Source organism: Xenopus tropicalis, chromosome 4, assembly GCF_000004195.4.
Source record: "Xenopus tropicalis strain Nigerian chromosome 4, UCB_Xtro_10.0, whole genome shotgun sequence".
In the NCBI taxonomy this organism is placed as follows: domain Eukaryota; kingdom Metazoa; phylum Chordata; class Amphibia; order Anura; family Pipidae; genus Xenopus; species Xenopus tropicalis.
The window spans coordinates 124,596,071-124,618,871 of NC_030680.2; the positions used below are offsets into that span (position 1 = coordinate 124,596,071).

General features: G+C 37.8%; 1 protein-coding gene across 12 annotated transcripts in view; it reads left to right on the top strand.

Moving 5' to 3' along the window:
• The window catches only part of atp2b2 (ATPase plasma membrane Ca2+ transporting 2), a 167,003-nt gene extending 147,493 nt beyond the window's left edge, over positions 1-19,510 (top strand). For 7 of the 12 annotated variants that reach the window (XM_002934230.5, XM_031901104.1, XM_031901103.1 and 4 more), the window contains 5 exons: positions 5,276-5,489; positions 6,135-6,346; positions 7,057-7,164; positions 7,470-7,652; positions 17,831-19,510. In XM_002934230.5, coding sequence (XP_002934276.2) covers positions 5,276-5,489; positions 6,135-6,346; positions 7,057-7,164; positions 7,470-7,652; positions 17,831-18,142 — 1,029 coding nt within the window. In that variant the 3' untranslated portion in view covers positions 18,143-19,510. Of the gene's footprint in view, positions 1-5,275; positions 5,490-6,134; positions 6,347-7,056; positions 7,165-7,469; positions 7,653-8,562; positions 8,735-13,101; positions 13,155-17,830 lie in introns of all 12 variants that reach the window. The other 5 variants (XM_004913898.4, XM_031901106.1, XM_004913903.4 and 2 more) reach the window with 2 other exon arrangements.
• The last annotated feature ends 3,291 nt before the right edge of the window (positions 19,511-22,801 follow it).

Genomic DNA, 22,801 nt, shown 5'->3' on the forward strand with positions numbered 1-22,801 from the left:
CTAATAAGGAATGGCTTAATGCCTATTGTGCTTTGCCAAGATGTACACAACTTATATATACAGCAATGAAAGACAGGTTACTGTTTTATTTATGCCGCAGTCATTTAGCGCCACCTAGGGGCTGATTTACTTACCCACGAACGGGTCGAATGGAGTCCGATTGCGTTTTTTTCGTAATGATCGGTATTTTGCGATTTTTTCGTATGTTTTGCGATTTTTTCGGATTCTTTACGAATTTTTCGTTACCAATACGATTTTTGCGTAAAAACGCGAGTTTTCCTATCCATTACGAAAGTTGCGTAAAAAGTTGCGCATTTTTCGTAGCGTTAAAACTTACGCGAAAAGTTGCGCATTTTTCGCGTAAGTTTTAACGCTACGAAAAATGCGCAACTTTTTACGCAACTTTCGTAATGGATATGAAAAACTCGCGTTTTTACGCAAAAATCGTATTGGTAACGAAAAATTCGTACAGAATCCGAAAAAATCGCAAAACATACGAAAAAATCGCAAAATGTTCGTTTTCAAGTCGGAACTTTTCCAATTCGGGTCGGATTCGTGGGTTAGTAAATCAGCCCCCTAGTGTTTGCTGTACATATTGTGTGTGGCAACATGACAATGCAGTCCCTCTTTAAAAGGAACTAATGCTATAGCTAAAGAGCTTCCTGTTGTGAGTTTATAATGCAGGAAGCATTATTCTTGTTATTTTTTACTTATTTGCCTTTGGTGACGGAGCATCCATATTCCTGACTGGGTACAGGGTACAGAATTACCTGTCCCATTTTCAAACCCCAGCCTGTGAATTCCTTGTGTGCCTTGATATTCCACCTAATTGCCTTCCTTCCAAAATATCATGAGCTGTGTATTAGGACTTGAGCCTCACAGCTAAACTTACCCACTGTCTCATCGGAATCCTTATGGAAAAAGCAATGTGCAGGTTTTTAATGACCTTATATACACACACATATAACATATTTGATTGTGCACCCTGCTATATATGAATTGTTTGCATCAGAGTGCAGACATTTCAAGGACTAATATATACAGTGGATATAAAAAGTCTACACACCCCTGGTAAAATGTCAGGTTCCTGTGCTGTACAAAAATGAGACAAAGATAAATCATTATCTTGTCTCATTTTTGTACAGCACAGGAACCTGACATTTTATCAGGGGTGTGTAGACTTTTTATATCCACTGTATATATATATATATATATTGAGGTTGAAAGGAGCCACACACAGGTCTTATGCAAACAAAGGATGTGAATAAACATCCTTTGTTTGCATAAGACCTGTGAGTGTGACTCCTTTGAACTACTGGATTCCTGCTTGATATGGTCCTGCACGTAGGCAATTTATTTATTTATACAAGAGTGCCTACTTTACATGTGACTTATGTGTATATGAAAAACTTGTTCTGTACCCTTTTAGCTAAAAATGCAATTATAATAAACAACATGGCAGAAATCACCTTGACTAATGCCCTGAAGGTCATCATATTGACCTAAAACAATAAGGCAAAGTAATATAAAGTCTGTAACAGCCACCAACAGTAAGATATATTTAATATTCCCTGCTGATCACAGCCTATGGTAGTGTAATAGCTCATTAATCATATTATACTATGTGCAATGCTCAGCATTTTCAACAGAGGATAGGAGTTAAAGTGATACCCATTATTGGCTAAGAAGAAGAGATTGCAGCACTACTTTAAAGAGACCAAGGGGCCTAGTAAAAACGTACTAGTAAGTTTTTAAAACAAATAGTCTGAGAATCAGGACGGAGTTGATAAGATTTGTGGACTTATTTAGGACTTTAACTCAGTGGTTGTCAGACTTTATTTGGTTCAAGTGCCTTACACTTATATTCACCCTTTATCTCATAAAAAGGTTACAGATATAGAAGAGCATTGGTGTATCATCCGTTTAGGGATAGTTACATAGTTACATAGTTACATAGGGTTGAAAAAAGACCAGTGTCCATCAAGTTCAACCCATCCAAGTAAACCCAGCACACCTAACCCACACCTACCAATCTATACACTCACATACATAAACTATAAATACAACCACTAGTACTAACTGTAGATATTAGTATCACAATAGCCTTGGATATTCTGATTGATCAAGAACTCATCCAGGCCCCTCTTAAAGGCATTAACAGAATCTGCCATTACCACATCAGTAGGAAGGGCATTCCATAACCTCACTGCCCTCACCGTGAAAAACCACCTACGCTGCTTCAAATGGAAGCTCCTTTCCTCTAATCTAAAGGGGTGACCTCTGGTGCGTTGATTGTTTTTATGGGAAAAAAGAACATCCCCCAACTGCCTATAATCCCCTCTAATGTACTTGTACAGAGTAATCATGTCCCCTCGCAAGCGCCTCTTTTCCAGAGAAAACAACCTCAACCTCGACAGTCTCACCTCATAGTTTAAATCTTCCATCCCCTTAACCAGTTTAGTTGCAGTCTCTGCACTTTCTCCAGCTCATTAATATCCTTCTTAAGGACTGGAGCCCAAAACTGCACTGCATACTCAAGGTGAGGCCTTACCAGGGACCTATAAAGCGGCAAAATTATGTTCTCATCCCTTGAGTCAATGCCCTTTTTTATACAAGACAGCACTTTATTTGCTTTAGTAGCCACAGAATGACACTGCCTGGAATTAGACAACTTGTTATCAACAAAAACCCCTAGATCCTTCTCCATTAAGGAAACCCCCAACACACTACCATTCAGTAGATAGTTTGCGTTTATATTATTTCTACCAAAGTGCATAACTTTGCACTTATCAACATTGAACCTCATTTTCCAGTTTGCTGCCCAGTTATCTAATTTTGTCAAATCGCTCTGCAAAGCGGCAGCATCCTGCATGGAACTTATAGTTTTGCACAATTTAGTGTCATCAGCAAAAATAGAAACAGTACTGTCTATGCCCACCTCCAGGTCATTAATAAACAAGTTAAAAAGCAAAGGCCCAAGGACTGACCCCTGCGGTACTCCACTAACAACACTGGTCCAATTAGAAAATGTTCCATTTACAACCACTCTTTGTACTCTATCCTTCAGCCAGTTCTCTATCCAATTACAAATATTATGTTCTAGGCCAATATTCCTTAATTTGATCATTAACCTTCTGTGAGGTACTGTATCAAACGCTTTAGCAAAGTCCAAGTAGATGACATCAACTGCCATTCCAGCATCAAGGTTCCTGCTCACCTCCTCATAAAAGGCGACTAAATTAGTCTGGCAAGATCTGTTACGCATAAAACCATGCTGGCACAAACTAATAGTATTGTGAACTGCAATGTATTCAAGTACCCTATCCCTTATTACCCCTTCCAAAAGTTTTCCTACTACTGATGTCAGACTAACAGGCCTATAGTTTTCAGGCTGAGAACGAGATCCCTTTTTAAATAACGGCACCACATTAGCAATCCGCCAGTCTCTCGGCACCATGCCAGACCTCAATGAATCCTGAAAAATTAAGTGAAGAGGTTTGGCAATCACAGCGCTCAGCTCATTTAATACCCTGGGATGAATCCCATCCGGTCCTGGACCTTTGTTTACCTTTACATGTTCAAGTCTCTTTTGAATTTCCTCCCGAGTGACCCACGCGCCAGTAGCTAAATTTCTAGAACTGGGCATATTAAAAGGAAAGCCTTCATTATCTGGCTCCTCAGATGTATAGACAGATGAAAAATAAGAGTTCAAAATTTCAGCTTTTTCCCCGTTCTCATCAACCAACTTACCCCCCCGTGATAATAAAGTTCCCACCCCTTCTTGCTTCATTTTTTTACTATTCACATAATTAAAAAATAATTTAGGATTCTTTTTACTCCTAGCAGCAATATCCCTTTCCATCTCTATTTTAGCTTGCTTGATAGCTTTTTTGCATGCTTTATTTGCTTCCTTGTACCTGATGAAAGTTCCTGCTGTCCCAGCTAACTTGAATGCCCTAAAAGCACGTTTTTTCTTACCAACCTCGACAATAACACTTTTATTCAGCCATAAAGGTTTTGCTTTGCGATGCCTCTCCTTGCTTACAAGGGGGATATACTGTTGTGTATACCTACAAAGCAATGTTTTAAAGATGTTCCATTTTCCTTCTGTGTCTAACCCCATGAAAAGCCTTTCCCAGTTGACACATTGCAGAGATGCCCTTATACTGGCAAAGTCTGCACGTCTAAAATTGAGCGTATTAGTTACTCCCTTATAGCGCTGTCTCTGCAGCATTATCTCAAAGGAGACCATGTTGTGATCACTGTTCCCCAAATGCTCACCCACACAAATGTTAGAGATGAGTTCATTATTATTAGAAATCACCAGGTCAAAAATAGCGTCGTTCCTAGTGGGTTCTTGAACTGCCTGAAATAAAAAGTTGTCATTTAGCATATTTACAAACCTACTAGCTTTTTCTGACTTAGCCACCCCATTACTCCAGTTTCAAGAATATCTAAGACCGCAAATAACATGTTCACCATAAACCTCACCTTAACGTCTGTCTAGGAGAGCTAATAGGTACTTTCCCTAAAATCTCACCCTAAGTAGCCTCCCGGCTAAGCTTCTTTCCCCTAGGCAGGCAGCACTGGAGTCAGGGCTGTTTGATTAAATGGGTAAAAGGAACATTTGCCCAGGTCCCCTCAAGACTGGGCCCATCATCAGACCCATCATCTGCCATAACATTTTATTGAAGCATCCCCCTGAAATGGCAGACCCGTCATTTTAATCCACCGGAAGAACATGACATTGATCAGGTCTTTGTAAAAGACTGAATTTTTCAACTTTTTTTTTGTTTCCCCATTTTGTAAGTATGGTTTATCTGTTCTTATGCGCTGTTAGCCTAGTTCCACCTTGACCCCAATTTAGTTCACCTGCTTTAAGGTAGTACTATTGGAATTTGTTTTGTAGCAGCTACAGGGGGGCCCACTGGCATCTTAAATGGCCCCTGACTGTAGTTTGGGAACCACTGATTTAACTTGGAAGGGCACTAAAATTCAAAATCACCAGGGGTACAAAGAGTAGCATTTGCCATGTATAAACCATCAAAAGTAATATAGACTGATAATTCATACTTTGTTACTAATGTTGTAAATCTAGAAGAAAGGTGCTTGGCTGCCATCTACTGTTAGAAACTTGTAGAAAGCTGTGATTCAACAAGTCGATGACATGCAGAAAATCATATTCTGCTGGTAACCATTATATTGATGTTTCTTTCTGCCAATCTGAACACTATTCTCAGGGTACTCAGTCTGTTCTTCGCACTCTTTTTTCCAGGACTCTCCACTTAAAGCCGTGCAGATGTTGTGGGTGAACCTCATTATGGACACCTTTGCCTCTCTTGCTCTGGCAACAGAACCCCCCACAGAGTCTCTTCTCCTACGAAAACCTTACGGAAGGAACAAGCCCCTGATTTCTCGGACCATGATGAAAAATATCCTGGGCCATGCAGTATACCAGCTTACACTTATATTCACCCTGCTATTTGTTGGTACGTCTAAGAAAAGAAACCTCCTTATGTGCAAGAGCAACACATGGGAGCATTAGTAAAGTAACATTAACAGGGCCAAATGGACCTGCCAGGGCACTGGGAGAAGAACCAGAGGGCCCCGATCATGATGGGCCCTACCAGCCATGGCACATCAGCAGGTTGGCGGTGCAGCATGCCACATGGGGAGGGGGCAAGATTATATTGGTAAGGTGGTATGGCAGTGGCGGTCAGGGTGGTGGGCCCATAAGTTCGGGTTTTCTGGTGGGCTCCTGCTACCCCAGTCCGACCCTGAACATTGAATCTAACTTTACTATAGAATATTTCAAACTAATGGCAGCATTTGAGTTCCAATATAAAATCCCCACTAGGTTTTTGTGCAGTCTCATTTCTTTGTATTCTGTGAAATACAAATACAGCGGCTTGGATATCTTTTAGGCAGTGCCTGTGGGTAGCATTCCGTTACAGTCAGGAAGCATTTCTATAATCAGGTAGCAATGCCTCCTGGAAATGAGCCCTGCCAACAAGCAAGAGGAAACCCAAACACTAGACATTCATTCATAAGATGCAGAAGACAAGAACAGTGTGTATGTGTGTGTCTGTGCATAGTCCCACTTTATTTAAACACTGTTATCCATTGCTTTTAAGGGGAAGATCTGTTCAATATCGATAGTGGGAGAAACGCCCCCCTACATTCCCCACCTTCAGAACATTATACCATCATCTTCAACACATTCGTAATGATGCAGCTCTTTAATGAAATCAATGCCCGCAAGATCCACGGAGAGCGCAATGTCTTTGATGGCATATTCAGGAACCCTATTTTTTGCACAATCGTGTTGGGCACATTTGCCATCCAGGTAATACTTATGTTAGAGGAGTCAACCCAGATTCTCCTTTTATTCACAATTTACATAATCTCACAATTTACAATTATAGATAAAATAAAAATCGTAATTACCTTATTGCTGTTTGCCTCAGAAATGTAGCTCTTTTGTCATCTACATGTTACTTTCGCAGCCTGTAGGATGTATTTAGACAGAAAGTTTTAGAGGAAAGAGGGAGACTATATTTACTAGATTTAGATATCAATACCAGATTATCAGTTGGACAGACCATCAGAGAGGCACTTTAAAGAAGTCAGTATAGCTGTACACTGAAAGATCCACTAGTTTGGCGAACTTTTCCTCATATTCCTATCTTGAGGTGGGTGATATACATCAGATCACATTGACAAAATGCAGGCCGTTGGGATGAGGACTGAATCCCCATACACAGGTCGATAAGCTTCCAATACGGTCCTGTGTATGAACACCTTAAGCTGCCAACACAGTCTGCAAGGGCCAAGTTGGTAGCTTTTATCTACCCGTATATGAGCAGTGCCAGATAGTAGTGTGTAATGCTTGACACAAAAGAAAAATTAGGAAAGGGACAACAAAAGGCCACCAAAAAGACAGAAGGCCTAATGAGTGCAATAAATTAAGCAATGGGTGCATGCTACTGTGATATATTTTCTTTTTACTATTGTAAGGCACAGTTATTTTGAAAATGTTTGATTTTCTTTATCTAGATAGTAATCGTGCAGTTTGGTGGCAAGCCATTTAGCTGTTCTCCCTTACAACTGGACCAATGGATGTGGTGCATATTCCTTGGATTTGGAGAGTTGGTATGGGGACAGGTAGGTGTTACATTTTTTATTTAAGTGTCAACTACAATGCCACAGACAGGGCCAGTGGCAGAGGCATATGATTTTTTGTTAGACACAAAAGAACTTCCAGAGACCCAAAGACCATAAAAACAAAAACATTTTGCACTTAGTATGCCTCTTTAAAGCGATTGTATCAATTCCAAAAAGAGTAGTTTATTATCTCAGTACAGCAATCAAAATTCTGGTCTACATTTTAGAAGAAGCTTACCAACACTTTTCTGTAATACATAATTAGGAGCTCCAAAATCTTACTGAATGTTAAACATCTCTTACAGGTTATAACCAGCATTCCAACAAGTAGATTGAAATTCTTAAAGGGAGCAGGTCATCTCACTCAGAAGGAGGAGATCCCAGAAGAAGAACTCAATGAAGATGTAGAAGAAATAGACCATGCAGAAAGAGAACTGAGGAGGGGGCAAATTCTTTGGTTCCGAGGTCTCAACAGAATCCAGACACAGGTATGTCACTGGCAAATACATGACATTGTGGAATAGCATTCTCTTTGATGCCAAATGAAGCTCTGCCAGCCTGGGCAAGAAGGAACACAGTTTTAAAGGATTTCAAAGGTAATGAAAGACTCGGTTCAAGACTCGCTTGTAAGTATGAAACTGTGGACGAGATGCTTAAGGTGCTTTAAAGGCTGCAGACTGTCGCTGTGAGAGAGATATACTGTCTACTGTATTTTTAGCAGCCATGGTGGCCTATCAGTAGTTCTCTATGACCATACTTTGTGTTAATACAGCATGGGAAGAACAACAAAGAGACATAAACTATATAATTATTAGGTTTTGCAGTAGTTCAATTCCCCGTTGCCAGACAGTTGTTTTTCCACGCTGTTCATTTCCAATGACAAATACTGCATGTGGGTTAATACACGAATAACTCATTAATTCTGTGATTTCTTAATTTGTCTGTACTGCCATGACTCTCACGAGGCAGGGCAATTCATAATGAGGTTGGGCAGAGAAACAGAGGCTCAGAATAAATGAAAAATATCAGATTTGTATTTATTTTAGTGATGAGTAAAATATCTCTTCTACTGAAAAGCCCATTGGATGAATATGAAATTGCTGAGCAGTAAGTCTGTGTAGGGCATCATGTACTGAACGTGATACCAGTGTCCCTACAGATCTGAGCAAATTACTTCAGCTAACATGTAACCAATGCTGGAGGCAGCAATGGGATACACATCTGTATATTGTGTATATTGTTATTGTCACACTGCTGTTCTGTCTGTCCGTGTGCCTTTTTTTGTGTCTTTGTGGTTAATGTGGTTTATTTATGATTATTATTTTGTCACTAGTTTTGTTAAGTCTGTTTTTTTTTTGTTCCCTGAACAAACTTGTCTCATTCTCTCCTCCGTTGCAGATTGAAGTAGTGAATACTTTCAAGAGCGGCGCTTCCTTTCAGGGTGCTCTGAGGAGACAGTCCTCTACCACAAGCCAGAACCAGGATGTAACCAATATTTCTAGCCCTAGTCACGTATCGTTATCCAATGCTCTTTCTTCTCCTACCAGCACATCAGCTGCAGCGGCAGGGCGTGAGTGTGTCATCTTAATGCCTCAGCTCCACAGAAATGCCAACTCGCCATAAACTTTCCCAGGAACACCCTTATGCTGTCAATTTTCACTTTCCTGTAAGGAATTCAGCACAGATAATCAAGCTACATCCACCCAGCCATGGCGATTGGCATTCTATCCTTTCAGTGCCATTCCACCCTGTAGGCTAGACAAGTTTCATTCACTTGCATTTTATTATATTTTAATGTAAGTCAAGAGGGAAAGCTAAAGAAGACAGCAATAAATAGCTAAAATATATATTGTTCTACTTCTAGAATTATACATTGCCAGAACACATTGTTTAGTCATCCACATCATTCCCTCAGTGGAGCTTACAGTCTAATTTTCTATGACATGTATTATTAATACCTACCTACCACTATGTTTGTGTTGGTAGGAAACCGGCACACCTACAGGGAACCCCGCACAAACACTGTGTAAACATTAACCCCAGTACTGTGCCACACATATATAAACACCCATTATATTTAAATACCCCATGCACATATTGTCACAGCCTGATCCATCCAGGCCATATATCAACCTAAACCCTGAAACACATCAACAAAAGAACTGCCCCTTCACAATTTGCTATTCTCACCTTTGTGTATTTTTAAAGTCTCTGGAGCGCCACCTGTACCCCCTCCCTTAAGGAGGCCCTGTTGGGTGGCATTTTCTTCTAAACCAAACTTTATTCTACACATAGCAGTTAAGTTGCAGCAATGTCTGAAATCCTTCTTGATCATTATTTTCAAGCTTTCAAAGTCTTCTCTTGCCCCATATAGGTTTTATATACATCAAAGAACAATGTACTGCTTCCCTAAACTTTTAAAAAAACTTTATATGTAGGAACTCTGAAATAGTTCAGCCATTTTGAGAAAATTTGTCACCCATGGTAGCGCCGACTTACCAAGGCTGATAAATCTCATTTGCCAGTGCCCTTATATAAAATAAGTCTGTGGCTGCCAAAAATATTTCTAGGATGGAGAGATATACCCTGTTTTTAATGTTACTGGCCCTTTCAGTCAGTGGCATAACTACCAAGAGGTGTGACTGCACCCAGGCCTACACCCCCATGGGTCCTATTGCAGACTTGGCAGTTCCCGGTGCAAGGATGCAGGAGAGAAGGGGAATGATTTTATGTGTCCAGAGGTTGGAGGCGGCCAGTCCAGAGTTACACCACTGTTTTCTGTGTTTTAGAGAATAGTAAGCTATGATAGAAAGTAAAATCTGTACACAACATGACTTGATTTTACTATATTTTATTATTAGTGCATTTAATTTCCACAAACAGTTACACCAAAGGGATAGAAGGCTCTAAAGAACTTTAGATATTTAGGTACAAGTAGCACTGGTGAGCATGTATTTCTGCAACAGGAAGCTAAGTATTGACCAGATGCTCCTCTCCCTCATCTTTGGCCTTTATTATTTTATTTTGCTCCATACAGAAATTCAATTAAATTTCATTCCATTCTATTCTGTGTGCTGCATTCTTACAGGAAACCCAGAAAGCACAAATCTCAATCTTTCTATGGATTATCACTTTTCCTCACCCACTGCCTTCTTCTTTCCAGGTATTTCTACCACTGCCACATCTGTGCTAAGAATAGTTTAGGACAGTGTAAAACCTGACTCAGTTTGTTGGCTTTGCAGTTAAACATAAAAATCTGGTGTTCTCAAGCTAAACTGCTATAGCGTCTGTGGTTGGTTTAAAGGTGCAGCATCTGTACGTACCCCAAGATGTCTGCAAATTAGAAGGCAGCAGTTGCAGTGTATGAAGCAGTCATTGTTGTTTTGTTCCCTTCTTTCTTGTTCAGGTTCTGAACATGGCAATTGCTCAGTTAAGCCAATGGCACACAGCAAGTTTTATTGTGTCAGTTTAGATATTCATTGATACGGCAGGGAAACTTACTGATTATAGCAGGTACTGATACTTTAAGGGTTTTCTTTGCCAAAAGGAAAGATTTCCAAGCAATTGATAGTGGCATTTTATAATGCCATATGAATGCAAATGGGTGTAGGAGGGACTGCTGCAGTTTTTACTTGCCTGTGTACAATAGGCCTATATTATGTTAAGAAATAAATATAATTACTGTTCATAATCCTTGTATACTGCTCCACAGGGCTGTAAATATTTGTTATATCAATACTACAATAGTATGTAATAGAGTTTGTGAGGTTAAGTCAAAGAAAAGTGTTGAAGCACTGGGGGTCATTTATCAACACTGAGCAAATTTGCCCATGGGCAGTAACCCATGGCAACCAATCAAATTGTTGCTTTCATTGTTCTACCTGCAGCAGGCTGAATAAAGGCAATCGCTGATTGGTTGCTATGGGTTACTGCCCACGGGCAAATTTGCCCAGTGTTGATAAATGAGCCCCACTGTCTGAAAAAGCTATTCACATTAAAGCACTTGAGAGATGAAGTCCATTATTTGGTAAGAAACACAAGGTCAGAGAAATGTAAAAACAGTTTCATAATAGTTATCTAGGCCACAGGTTTGCCTTCAGACTGTCTCCATACACTCTTCACTAATTTGGGCAGCACTCTGCTGGGAAACAATGCCGTGGTTTCTGTAAAAGCTAGTTGTTGCAGAAGCAAGGTCTAGTTTTTGTAGTGGTGGCTTCCTCTGCATCATAGTTCTTGTGTTGATCAGTTCCTGTACAGCCTAGTTCTTGTGGTGGTCGGTTTCTTTACAGCCTAGTTCTTGTGGTGGTCGGTTTCTGTACAGCCTAGTTCTTGTGGTGGTCGGTTTCTGTACAGCCTAGTTCTTGTGGTGGTCGGTTTCTGTACAGCCTAGTTCTTGTGGTGGTCGGTTTCTGTACAGCCTAGTTCTTGTGGTGGTCGGTTTCTGTACAGCCTAATTCTTGTAGTGTTCCACTTATATAAAGACTATTTTGGAATGGTCACATTATCTCCTGTAGAGGCCAGCTCCTAGAAAACTGGTAGTGCAGCCATGCTACAAGAAGGCTTAAGATTTACTGGAAAGTAGTGCTGTCATGTTTCAGAAAGGTTTAGTGAGGCTTTAATAGGGGGAATTTAGATTTTTCTTTAGTCTTAATGCTAGAATGAAAGCTAAATAATTCCTTTATTCCATAAATTATTAAATAAAATTATAGTGATCATACCACAAAATCAAGGAAAAAGTTACCATCATCACTATTCTACATTACTTTGCCATTAGCACATGCTTGCGCATAAGTTAGTAGTACTGTACACTTCCAAAGATAAAAGTTGTCGCTTGAAATCTTGACCAAACATTGGAGCTTCATAAAAAAAACCTTCAACATTGCATTTTCCATTAATGTTTAGGATTGTGGAATGCTTCTAGCTTGGCCATTTGGGTGGAATTATGAGATCACTGCAGCATCTGCTGGAACAACCAGAGCATTCAGGAATGCAAAGAAAATCAGGAAAATATTTTAGTTTTATTTGGTTGCTTACTTAGTGAGGGAGCAGTCAGGCTTTGTTTAAAGAAGAAACATTCAAGTTTGATTTAGATAAGGTTTTATCAGGGTTGGTTTGGAGAAGAACAAATCATGTTTGGTTTAGAGAGTGAGCAACCAGGTTTGGTTTGGAGAGGAATTAGGAATCAGGTTTGGTATGGAAGACTAAGTTCAAGGAATTGCTGGAAATCCATGGTGCTTAATAGAGAACAGTTTTTATTAAACATGTAAATGTTTGAGATCTTTCAAAGATGCATTACTTACTTGATGACTATAGATACCCCACCTCTTCTGTCAGCTCCTCCTCTGCAGTCTCAACACACTGCAGTCAAAGTTTGAAAGTTTGGAACTGCCCCATAATTTAAGTGATAAAAGTGATAGTAAGAGTTGCATTACCAATGTAGCAGTCATTACTTGCCACAATGGTGTGCATGCATCTTTCTTTAGGCTGAGATGCTAGAGAAAAGGTGGTACATCATTACGATATGCCCATGGTACAAGTAAAGTGTGCTATGTTTGTCCCAGTATCTGTGTCAGTATTTGTTAATTTTAACATACAGCTTACACACATTTAATTTCACACAATTACTAACAAAAAGTCTTCTATCACAAATAACTTTTGCATGTTTGATTCTAAAGATATTGCACTACTGTGACCAAATCATCTTTTTCCAATACATATGTAACTTTTGTGGTACACACATGATATCTGGTTACTAGACACTACTCACGCAATGCAGTTGGCATCTCTTGGGAATTATATACATTTATTTATACTTAAAATTAATGATAATATCCATTGCCCAATATATTTTTGGGTATAGCAGCCAGCAATTTACATTTCTTTTTATACTGCTCTGCTCTCCATCTGAACCTCTTCCGTTCTGTTTGTTTTTCTCAGAGGGCTAGAGATCACTGGACCAAAGGTTTAGCGAGAGAGTGAAATAAAAAGAGGTTGTGAGTCTTTAACCTTGAGCCTGTAGTGAATGTGATTTCAATCACAAGGTTTCGTCTTGGCGAAGCCAGGGTAAACATTCGAGTATATGCCCAAAAACTGCCAACAGTGGAGCCATGACATAAGTATCTATTGTATAGGTTGAAAGCAGCACACATGATGAAAAGTACCTTGGTTCTGGTTCTTTCTTTGGAAGCTTTAACATTTTGGTAAAAATAGTATGAAAACTATTTTTTAATGGTTGTAATTTAATTTGATTTTTTTTAAGATACCACTTAACTTCGTCTAGCAACACCTACTGCTTTCAGATGGGATTTGTTTAAGTTGGGCAACAAAGCTTGGTCCTGCAGACTGAGATATGCTAGTTTTGCTGCTTGAATTTCGTTCTTACTGTCAGTGTTTGACACCTAAATAAATGACTCTACAGACTAGATATTTAAAATGACAACCAGGGAAAATGCCCTATAAACATGGACGGGAACTCTTCAGATAGATACCTAAGTGATGGTATGTGTGAATATTGAGAAATACAGCTAACTATATTATTGAGGCTAGAGATAATGGCTATCCATCTCTAAAGGGTGGATGTGCTGGCCTGTATCGTTTCTGGTTGACCAATGACCAAAACACATGCCAAGTACAATTATCAGTTAGTCCAGTGTATTTCCAAAGTTTGCACTGCCTAATCACTCATTAAGCCACAGGCATGCAGAAGATCATACAGTTTGATCTTGTATCCGGTGGTAACATTATTTACAGCATGTAAAAGAAAATCATATTTTGTAGCTATAGATTTACATAAATACCACTTTTTTGGGTTAGGAATAGTGTAAAATATAGGGATGTACAGAACTTGGTAATTCAGTATTCGGCCAAACCCCTGAATCACTGGTATGCATTTGGGCGAATACTGAACCTGGAAGCAGAAGTTTCTGAAGATGCAGTCTCGTGTGCAGGTGCGCGTGCAAAGGCAGGGTCTTGGATTTGTCCAAATCCTGCAAAAAATAGCTCAGATTTGTCCAAATCCCAAACCAATCCCTAGTATAATATATTTTCAACCAAAAGCCAATACTGTCTTTTACTTAGTTTTTGGCTTAGTTGCTTTTGAAACCCAGACTTCACCCAGTCTTTTAGCCATTTTTAGTTAGTAGCAGTAGTCAGGTCGCTATATGATGAAGAAGGAGGTTGTTTAAGCCTCACCAGCAAACTTTATAAATGAGGAAGTTTCATGAGAATTGATTTAACTTCCACTTCCAGATAAGGAACTATTGGTATTTTATTGCAGAAGAAAATAAAGCAAATTAAAATAAAAAAAAAAGGGAACCGTAGAAAATTACAGCCATAAAATGTCTGCATACCATAAGAGATAAGGTACTCCTGGAATTCAACTCTACCGTGATTGTTGAGGAATTATATTTAATCACAAAGTTATTTGAAGTACACACTGACTGCATTTTTTCCCCTGTTCTGTACCACCACTGCCAGTATTATAAATCTAACTTGCAGGGCTAGGAAATGGAAAGCGGATGAAGATCTTACCATGGTTGTTTGTTACAGCTGTCGAGAAGAAGTTTCCTCTAAAGCACGGCAGCTCTAGTATCCTCTCCATGTTTGTCTTGTAGAACCCTTGTCCAAATCTGTGCTGTCTTCTCCAGTTAGTGCAGGTGCCTGTCCATCCTTGTCTGTCATTGTCACAGCGTCTCTGTTTTGTGGAAGCTCCTCTAAAAAATATTTGGGAGAGATTAAGTCCTATATACACCTTAAAACTAACATATAGCTAGTTTTCCTTTTCTCTTTCCTCCTTTATCAATTTTTGCTTGTAGGCAGGTATGCTACATTTAGCTATACATTGAAAGATACACTTGTTTGGCCAGATAACCAAACACGTTGAACTTTGGCCTTCAATGTGGTGGCTTTAAATTGTTGTCCTTTAGGAAACGGGGGCCAGACCAATGTTGCTTTCAGCTAATGGTATATACCACAAATCCCAATTAGTATATGAACAAACCTGATCAGATATCAGAACAGTCAAGTTTTCCACCCAATATCTGCTCTATATGGCCACTCTATGCCAAAGCTCTTTTAGAGAAATGAAAATGAAGTTATTTACTAATAACATCAGTAAGAAAAAAATGAGCCATATGAAAGGTGGTTTCCAGTGATCACTCAACTCAACAAAATGCTGAACTTGAAAAAGATTAAAAGTTATTATATTTCTAATAGTTAATTCAGAGTGCCATGCACCACTGTATATTACAGTATCACAGATATCTTTAAATACATTGCCTTAGCAAGGCATAGTTCTAGCAATTCTGTACATTTGATCACCTTAAGGAGTTCAGAAATGTATACATTTATTCTATTAAACAGAAGAGTGTAGGTGTTGCAAGCCATTTTATTATATTCGAACTGTAACATATTTAAAGTATTGGTTCTCAAAGTGCTACATCTGAATTTTCTTTGTGATTAGACATCTGGCTATCAGCCTCACATGCTGTAGCTATTGAAATGACTCCTACTCCATAATTTAATATTACAAAGACTTTGGGAATCTACTGATCTACTAAGCAATAACATTAGGTTTGAACACTTCACATAGACAAGTGCCTAAAAAAGGTAGGCAGAATGTAGAAACTTTGGCTTCAGAAATACAAGTGAAAGTTGGTTGATTGAACTTTGGGCTTATACTCAAGTGTTTACTCTCTCTGCATGATGCATTTGACAGAAACATAGCTGCAGTAATTACAAATGACATAATGAAACATTGAATGTTTCACATTATCCAGGCCTTCGAGTTTCCCATGGTGTGCCAGTTTTTTTTGTGTTTTTTGTGGTAACTGTGACCCTTTTGTGTGGCATAGCATGTGTTTGTTATATGTCTTCTTGTGGCTGCTGTACATATTCATTTTTGTTTGGAGCCATTATTCTTATTTTCATGATATATAAATCTGTGTGTGTGTGTGTCCTTCTGCTGCTTTTTCTATAAAGGTTACTTCATGGAGATCACAGAGAACTTAACAAAGCTAATGGGCACTGCCAATTATAATTATGATTCCAAATTCTTTGAATGTTTTAATGTCCTTTTACTAATAACGAAACATTATTTTGAAAACTGCAGTAAGGTAATTCTGTTTCATTTACAGAAATCTGAGTACATCCAACTATTAGTATAATGTTAGTTTCAAAGCTTTACATTTTGCTACTGTTCATTAATGACTTTAGAGTAGTAAATGTACAAATTCAAACTCAATTAAATGTGGTGAAGGTAAGTTATATTGCGTCTTTAACAGTCCAGACTCTCACAGCTTATTTACCAAGGTCTTTATGGAGCGATCAACCTGTTCTGATTGATCCGCAATGATCATTAATTATTACACAATCAAACCATAATGAATTGGAGCGATGCATTATGTTATTGCTCAAGTTTTACGGATATTCCTGGAAAGCACAATTGCTCTTCTAGGGAAACAGGTTTGATCAATTTGATATTGTTCAAATTCACTTGAATAAAAATTAATATTTGCTGTAGCTTTTAATGGAATTCAGCATTCCAAATCCTTATTATGGTTGGTTTGGGATAAACAGTCCTGAAGGCTTGGGCTATGACAAATACCAATACTGATCCATATTCAAATTTATAGCCTAAAAATTCCCAGCCAGATCAAAGCAGTGGGAATGCTGCAGGAAACCTTCAGGATTCCCAGTTTGAAATTTGATAAATTAGTCTCTTGGGTGTAGCATGGTGACACAATGCTGCATATTTGTCTTTTACTGAATAGTATAGTAGCATTGTATCCACAATACTTCTGATCATCCCAAAAGACAAATGTCCTCTATTAATGTACAGTAACTACTGAAAATGTTTTCTTCTACTCCCCAGGATCTCAAGGAAACATAGACATTATGATAATAATTCAGCTACTTAGGTGGTGTTACTATCAGAATGATCTCCTATGGAGCAGCCACATGATAAAAGAAGGCCACATTTCTCTTATTTGTCATGTATCTTTTCCACCTAACCATGCCAGTGTTGTTCTGAGCTATTCTCGTCTGCAGTTTTATTGTGTCATTTTTTTTTATTGTTGTATTTGTAAATTGTTGCCCTTCTTCTTTTATTATTATTATTCCCAAATTCTATTTCATAGTTAAGTTTATTAGTTATGCAATAACAAAAATGCATATTGGGCCTCATGCAATTCGATGAGAAAAATTCAGATCATGGTTTATCTTAAAGGAAATCTATGGAAGAAACATTTTTCTCATCTAAATGACACTGGCCTAATTATTTTTTTCTACCTCACCAAAAAAAGGGAGGTTAAATTCTTGGCCCTTTTTAAGGGGTTATCTTTCAGTATGACTCTGGAACATGGATGATGTTTTGTTTCTTTTAAAACTTTATCTGTGTCCTTTTTTGTAATTACTGTTCAAACGGTTTTTCACAAGGGAACATAACTAGGACAACACTGAGCTGCCTTTTCTTTCATTTAACCTAACATGCAAACATTTCGGATGCCTGTTCTTCCTTAACCATCTTCTGCTGTGTATTTAAAACAAAAATCTTAAAACATTTCTTCTCTTACCTCTTTTTTATTCTAGGATATGAATGATAAATATCACATGACACGTATCTGTTTTATTTCTTCCTTACTCCCTTCCACCCTTCCCCTAAATACAGATCCGCGTCGTGAAGGCATTCCGTAGCTCTCTCTATGAAGGTTTAGAAAAACCGGACTCTCGAACTTCCATACACAACTTCATGACCCATCCAGAGTTTAAGATTGAAGACTCACAGCCTCATATCCCTCTTATTGATGACACTGACCTGGAGGAAGATCCTGCCCTGAAGCAAAACTCCAGCCAGCCCCCTTCACCAAACAAGAACAACAACGCCATTGATAGTGGGATCAATCTCACAACAGATACAAGCAAATCAGCTACCTCTTCCAGTCCTGGGAGCCCTATACATAGCTTGGAGACATCCCTTTAGCTGAAGAAGGCATTGCAAAATCAAAGTAATAATTCATAATCATGGAAAAAGTTATACCTGTGGCCTGGCTCATTGAAGATGTTTTAATTCTTGGAGGCCAGCAACAGATGCTCATGGACCAGGCAGCTCTGGAAATGAGAATGTGGCAGAATTTTAATTGCCATCAAGCCGCTTCCGTTTGGAAAAGAAAGACAAGCTAAGAAAAGACTCCAACCAACCATGTTCCTGCATGAATGTACACTTGCAATCCCTTCTCTGTACTGGTTTTATCATTTTATTTTTTACATGTTTCTGGGATTTTCCATAGGTGGGAGAGACCTTAAAAAAAAAAAAGACAAAAAAAAAAAAGCTTCCCAAGTCAACAGTATTTATCTGATTAACTGATAAATGAGCCATGGAACTGTAAACAGGGCAAATATGTCATGCTCAAGAGACTTTATAGTGAATTACTATTTTTGTTTTTCTTTTTGAAGATGCAAGGCGCAGTGGATTTGCACCAATAAGAACAGAAGAACACAAGCATATGCGAAAGATTTATATAGACGAGAGGTGTGTGTGCGTGTGTATATATGTATAAACCCCTCCATGTAACTCCAAGGAGAAATGTGTATATTGGCATACCGTCACAAGTGGTGGAAAGGATTCTGCCCATGCAACAGTAAATGCATTTTTAGTCTTTAAAACTTTACAAAAATGCAAAAATCTGTGTACAAACCCTTTATGCATGCATGTGAGAAGGGAAATATGTTGTTCCCTAAGATAAAATATATGAGGTCAAAAAGAAATGAAGAAAAAAATATAAAAACAAAAAAAAAAAACTATACTTAATGCAAGCAGGGTGCACGATAAAAAGGTAATGTTTATTTATGTATACCACTTGTAGTGGAAAAAAAAATGCACAAAGCAGCATTGGTGGAATTCCATGTATCTACACAAAGCATTCCATATTAAAAATGTACATAAAACCCATGATTAGAACTTGAAGACAATAGGGCTGGAAGAACAGAATGGACATTCCGTCATCTGACCAGCCATGCGATTCTTCATCAGAAGATCCAAATTGTGTCTGAATGGCAGACCTGCCATTGACATCTATATGGCGTTAATGCCAAAAACATGAGGATTTGTAAAAACAAAATCGTTTTTACCATTATTTTCCCCGTAAGGGGTTTTAATAGCAATAATGCCCTGTGTGTCTGGCCTTCATGGTTATTACATGACCTGTATAGGCCCTCTCCTTTAACACGCTGTTTAGTTGCTTGTGTACTGAAAGGTTGTTCAATAAGTACATTTTCATGAAAATCATAGAGAATCACACTTAAAAGAGAAAAAAAATATACTTTGGCATGTTGCCTTGTTTCTGCTTCATCTATTTGTTTTAGTTGTTTATGTTCTGAAATTTGAATGTAACGTGTTTACAACCCTGATGAAAACGCTGGGAAGGTAAGAGGAAAACACATGACAAGTGTGCTTAATAGGGACAAAGCTTTCGCTGGAGAGGTGCATTGTGGTTGCCTTTGCTCGCGAGAATCTGAGATTTACAAAGGAGTGTTAAACAAGTCTTCAGAAGAGGCTTTTGCTGCTGGGGTGGGTGGGTCCTGTAACACAATGATATTGTTTAATAATCTTCCAGTTTTCTATTTATCTATATATTTGTTATGTGTGCTTGAACCTGTGTAGTACCCAAATTGCATGTGTACATACCTGCATGACAAAACCATAATGCTGCCACTTTGATTCAATGGAATGAGCATAGTTTACAGATGTGCTAAATTAGCACATGACTTGCATCTGTATGAAAACCCCCTAAATTTCCACCTTTTGCACAATCTCTATGTACAGAGTGCAGAAGGTTTTATTGTGAAGCCAAAGTGCATGGGCACACCCGTGGGACAGTGAGACATGGACACTGGCACTGGTACCCGTTCAGATGCTTGCTCCAGGCCTTGTACATAGTGTAGATGCTGTGTTGCAGCCCCCCCATATCAAAAGAAGTACAGTTATATATTTTAATCAAAGTAATGATTATATTTTAAAATCTATTTTACATATTTTCCACATGTTTGGAAAGGGTTATTGTTAAATCGACATTACAAGCCATTTTGGTATTACTGCAATAAATTGAATTTAATGTATGACATACATTAAATGCGTTAGATATATTTATAAATACATAAACATGGCCATTCTCATGCCTGCTTTATCCAGTGTTCCCATCATGAAAAAAAAGATCATTTTAGATATTTTTTCTAGATTACTTATCAGATACTGGGCCAGATTCAATTCAGTGAGAAAAAGTTATCTTATTGTGAAAACTTATGGATGAGATTCAAATCGAGGAGAAAAAACTTTTCTACAAATTGAGTTCAGGTTTTTTTTTTAATAGAGTTTTCACGTGGCAAACTTTGAGAAAAGTTTTCTGAATTGATCTCAAATTGAATTTCGTCCAATGAGCTTTCACCATTTTCTCACTGAATTGAATCTGGCCCATTGAATGAAAGATGGGAAAACAGTTTTAATATGTATTCTTGTTACTGATGACAGATTTGGGATAGAATTGGCTCTAATAAGCACTGACCAATGAAAAGAAATAATTTCAGATACAGATAAATGTGTCATTAAAACATAATGCAACAATATATAACATGGAATATGCAACTTGGTAGATCACATTTCTATTAGAGGTCAAATAAATGACTTGTTATTGCAAAATTCTGTTTCCCAGGGAGTAATAAACAAAAGTAACATTGGAGTTTAAATGATCAAGTAAATGAGATACTTGTTTCTTAAGACTTCAAAGAGAAAGTATTGGCCATGACATTTACCTGTATAGATATTTTCATCTAATTCACTTGTCTGCTGGGATAGAGTATACTACCGGCGGTCTGATATCATTTTCTTAGTTGGCCAGACAAGGCAGGCTGTTTAGGAACAGAACACAAGTCTTTTAAGCTTAAGATTGCACATAAAATACATGAGCTTTATGTCCATGTGAAAACAAGTTTTATATGAAAATTCAGGTATATTATTTACGTCTTTACTGCACGAATATCCAGGATTAGGACGTGCAATTTAATAACTATCGAAGCATATCACACAAGACAATTTATCGATAAGAGAATAGTGAAGGCTGTGACTATGGGTCAAAAATCTGAATAATTAGCTTTTAGGCTAAGAGGAAGATTTATCATCGTTCAGATTTGAATTTTTCCACAATTTGAATTTTTTGCACAAAAACTCCCAAACTCGAATTAATGTTTCCAAAACACGAATGTTTGATATTTATTAAGTGCAAAAAATCCAAAAAAATTTAATATAAAAATCATGTAGAAGTTCATTGGAGCTGTATTATGCAAAATGTATGCAGTTTTTTAAAAATTTTTGAGAGTTTGTAGATCCATTCAAAATGAGGGATAGAATATAAATTATTTCATGGTTTAATTCAAGAGAGGTTTTCATATTCAAATTTTTTTAAAAAAAATAAGCAAACATTCGAGTTTGGATACATTTTGCATTTATTCAAATTAAAAAACCCTCTAATATTCACAAATTCCAAAACTGATAAATGAACCTTTCAGGACTTGCCTTGGTAATTCTCTATCCCACAAATGAGCAGCACACAACAACAATGATACTTCCTCAGTGGACTTGTATTTTATAAGATGATTCACATACAGTAAAGCGGAGGGCTACAGCTGGACTTTAGCAGTTTAGGTGCAGTGTGACACTGAGAGGCAAGAGGTACAGCTACAGGTGCTACATACATAATATAGGCACAAATACGGCACTCACTGCCCTTATAGAAAGCCAATAATGATGTTTTTAATCTGAAGTTATTGCTTTTTCAGTCCTAAAAGCAGACTTACAAAGATCAACATTACAAACATTAACCTAGCACACAGGCAGACTGAACTTCTTTAGTAGGTGCTTCTTTATCTTCCTACTTGTTCTTCACCAACAATATTAAACAATACTTTTATAAATTGCCAATATACATGAAATGGATAAAGGTTCACCTTTATGAAACATTGTTTCTAAATAGTTCAGGTATGAAAATTATTGTGTGAAATGTTCGGGACCTGGTGTTTTTACATAATTTGAAACACCATGCCTTAAATCTGCTAAAAAAACAGTTAAACATGAAATAACCCCAATAGCAACTTTTTTATTACAGTGAAAAAGGAAATTATTGAAAAAAATATAATGATTTGATAAAAATGGAGACAGTCTTCTGTAATTTGGAGCTTTCTGGATAATGGGTTTCTGAACAGGGGATGCCATATCTATACCATAAACAACGACTTTATAAAAATTGCTTTATTTGCAATTTTGTACCATTTTTCTAAAATCTAGCTTAAAACTGAATTGCTTTCCTTCCTCCTTTTTTCGAGCCAGATTCAATTAATTGAGAAAAAAAATCTCATCTCATGGTTTATTCATGTGAAAACTCATGGTCAGAATTCAATTTGAGGAGAAAGTTAATTCCACTTTTTCCCATATACTTCAATAGAGTTTTCACATGAAAACAGTGAGATAAGGTTTTTCTGGATTGAATCTCATCCATGAGGTTTCACAACATAAACCTTATTCCCACTGAATTGCAGTCAGCAACATCAGAGTAGAGCCAGCACCTAATGTATCAGATCAAACAGTTTTTCT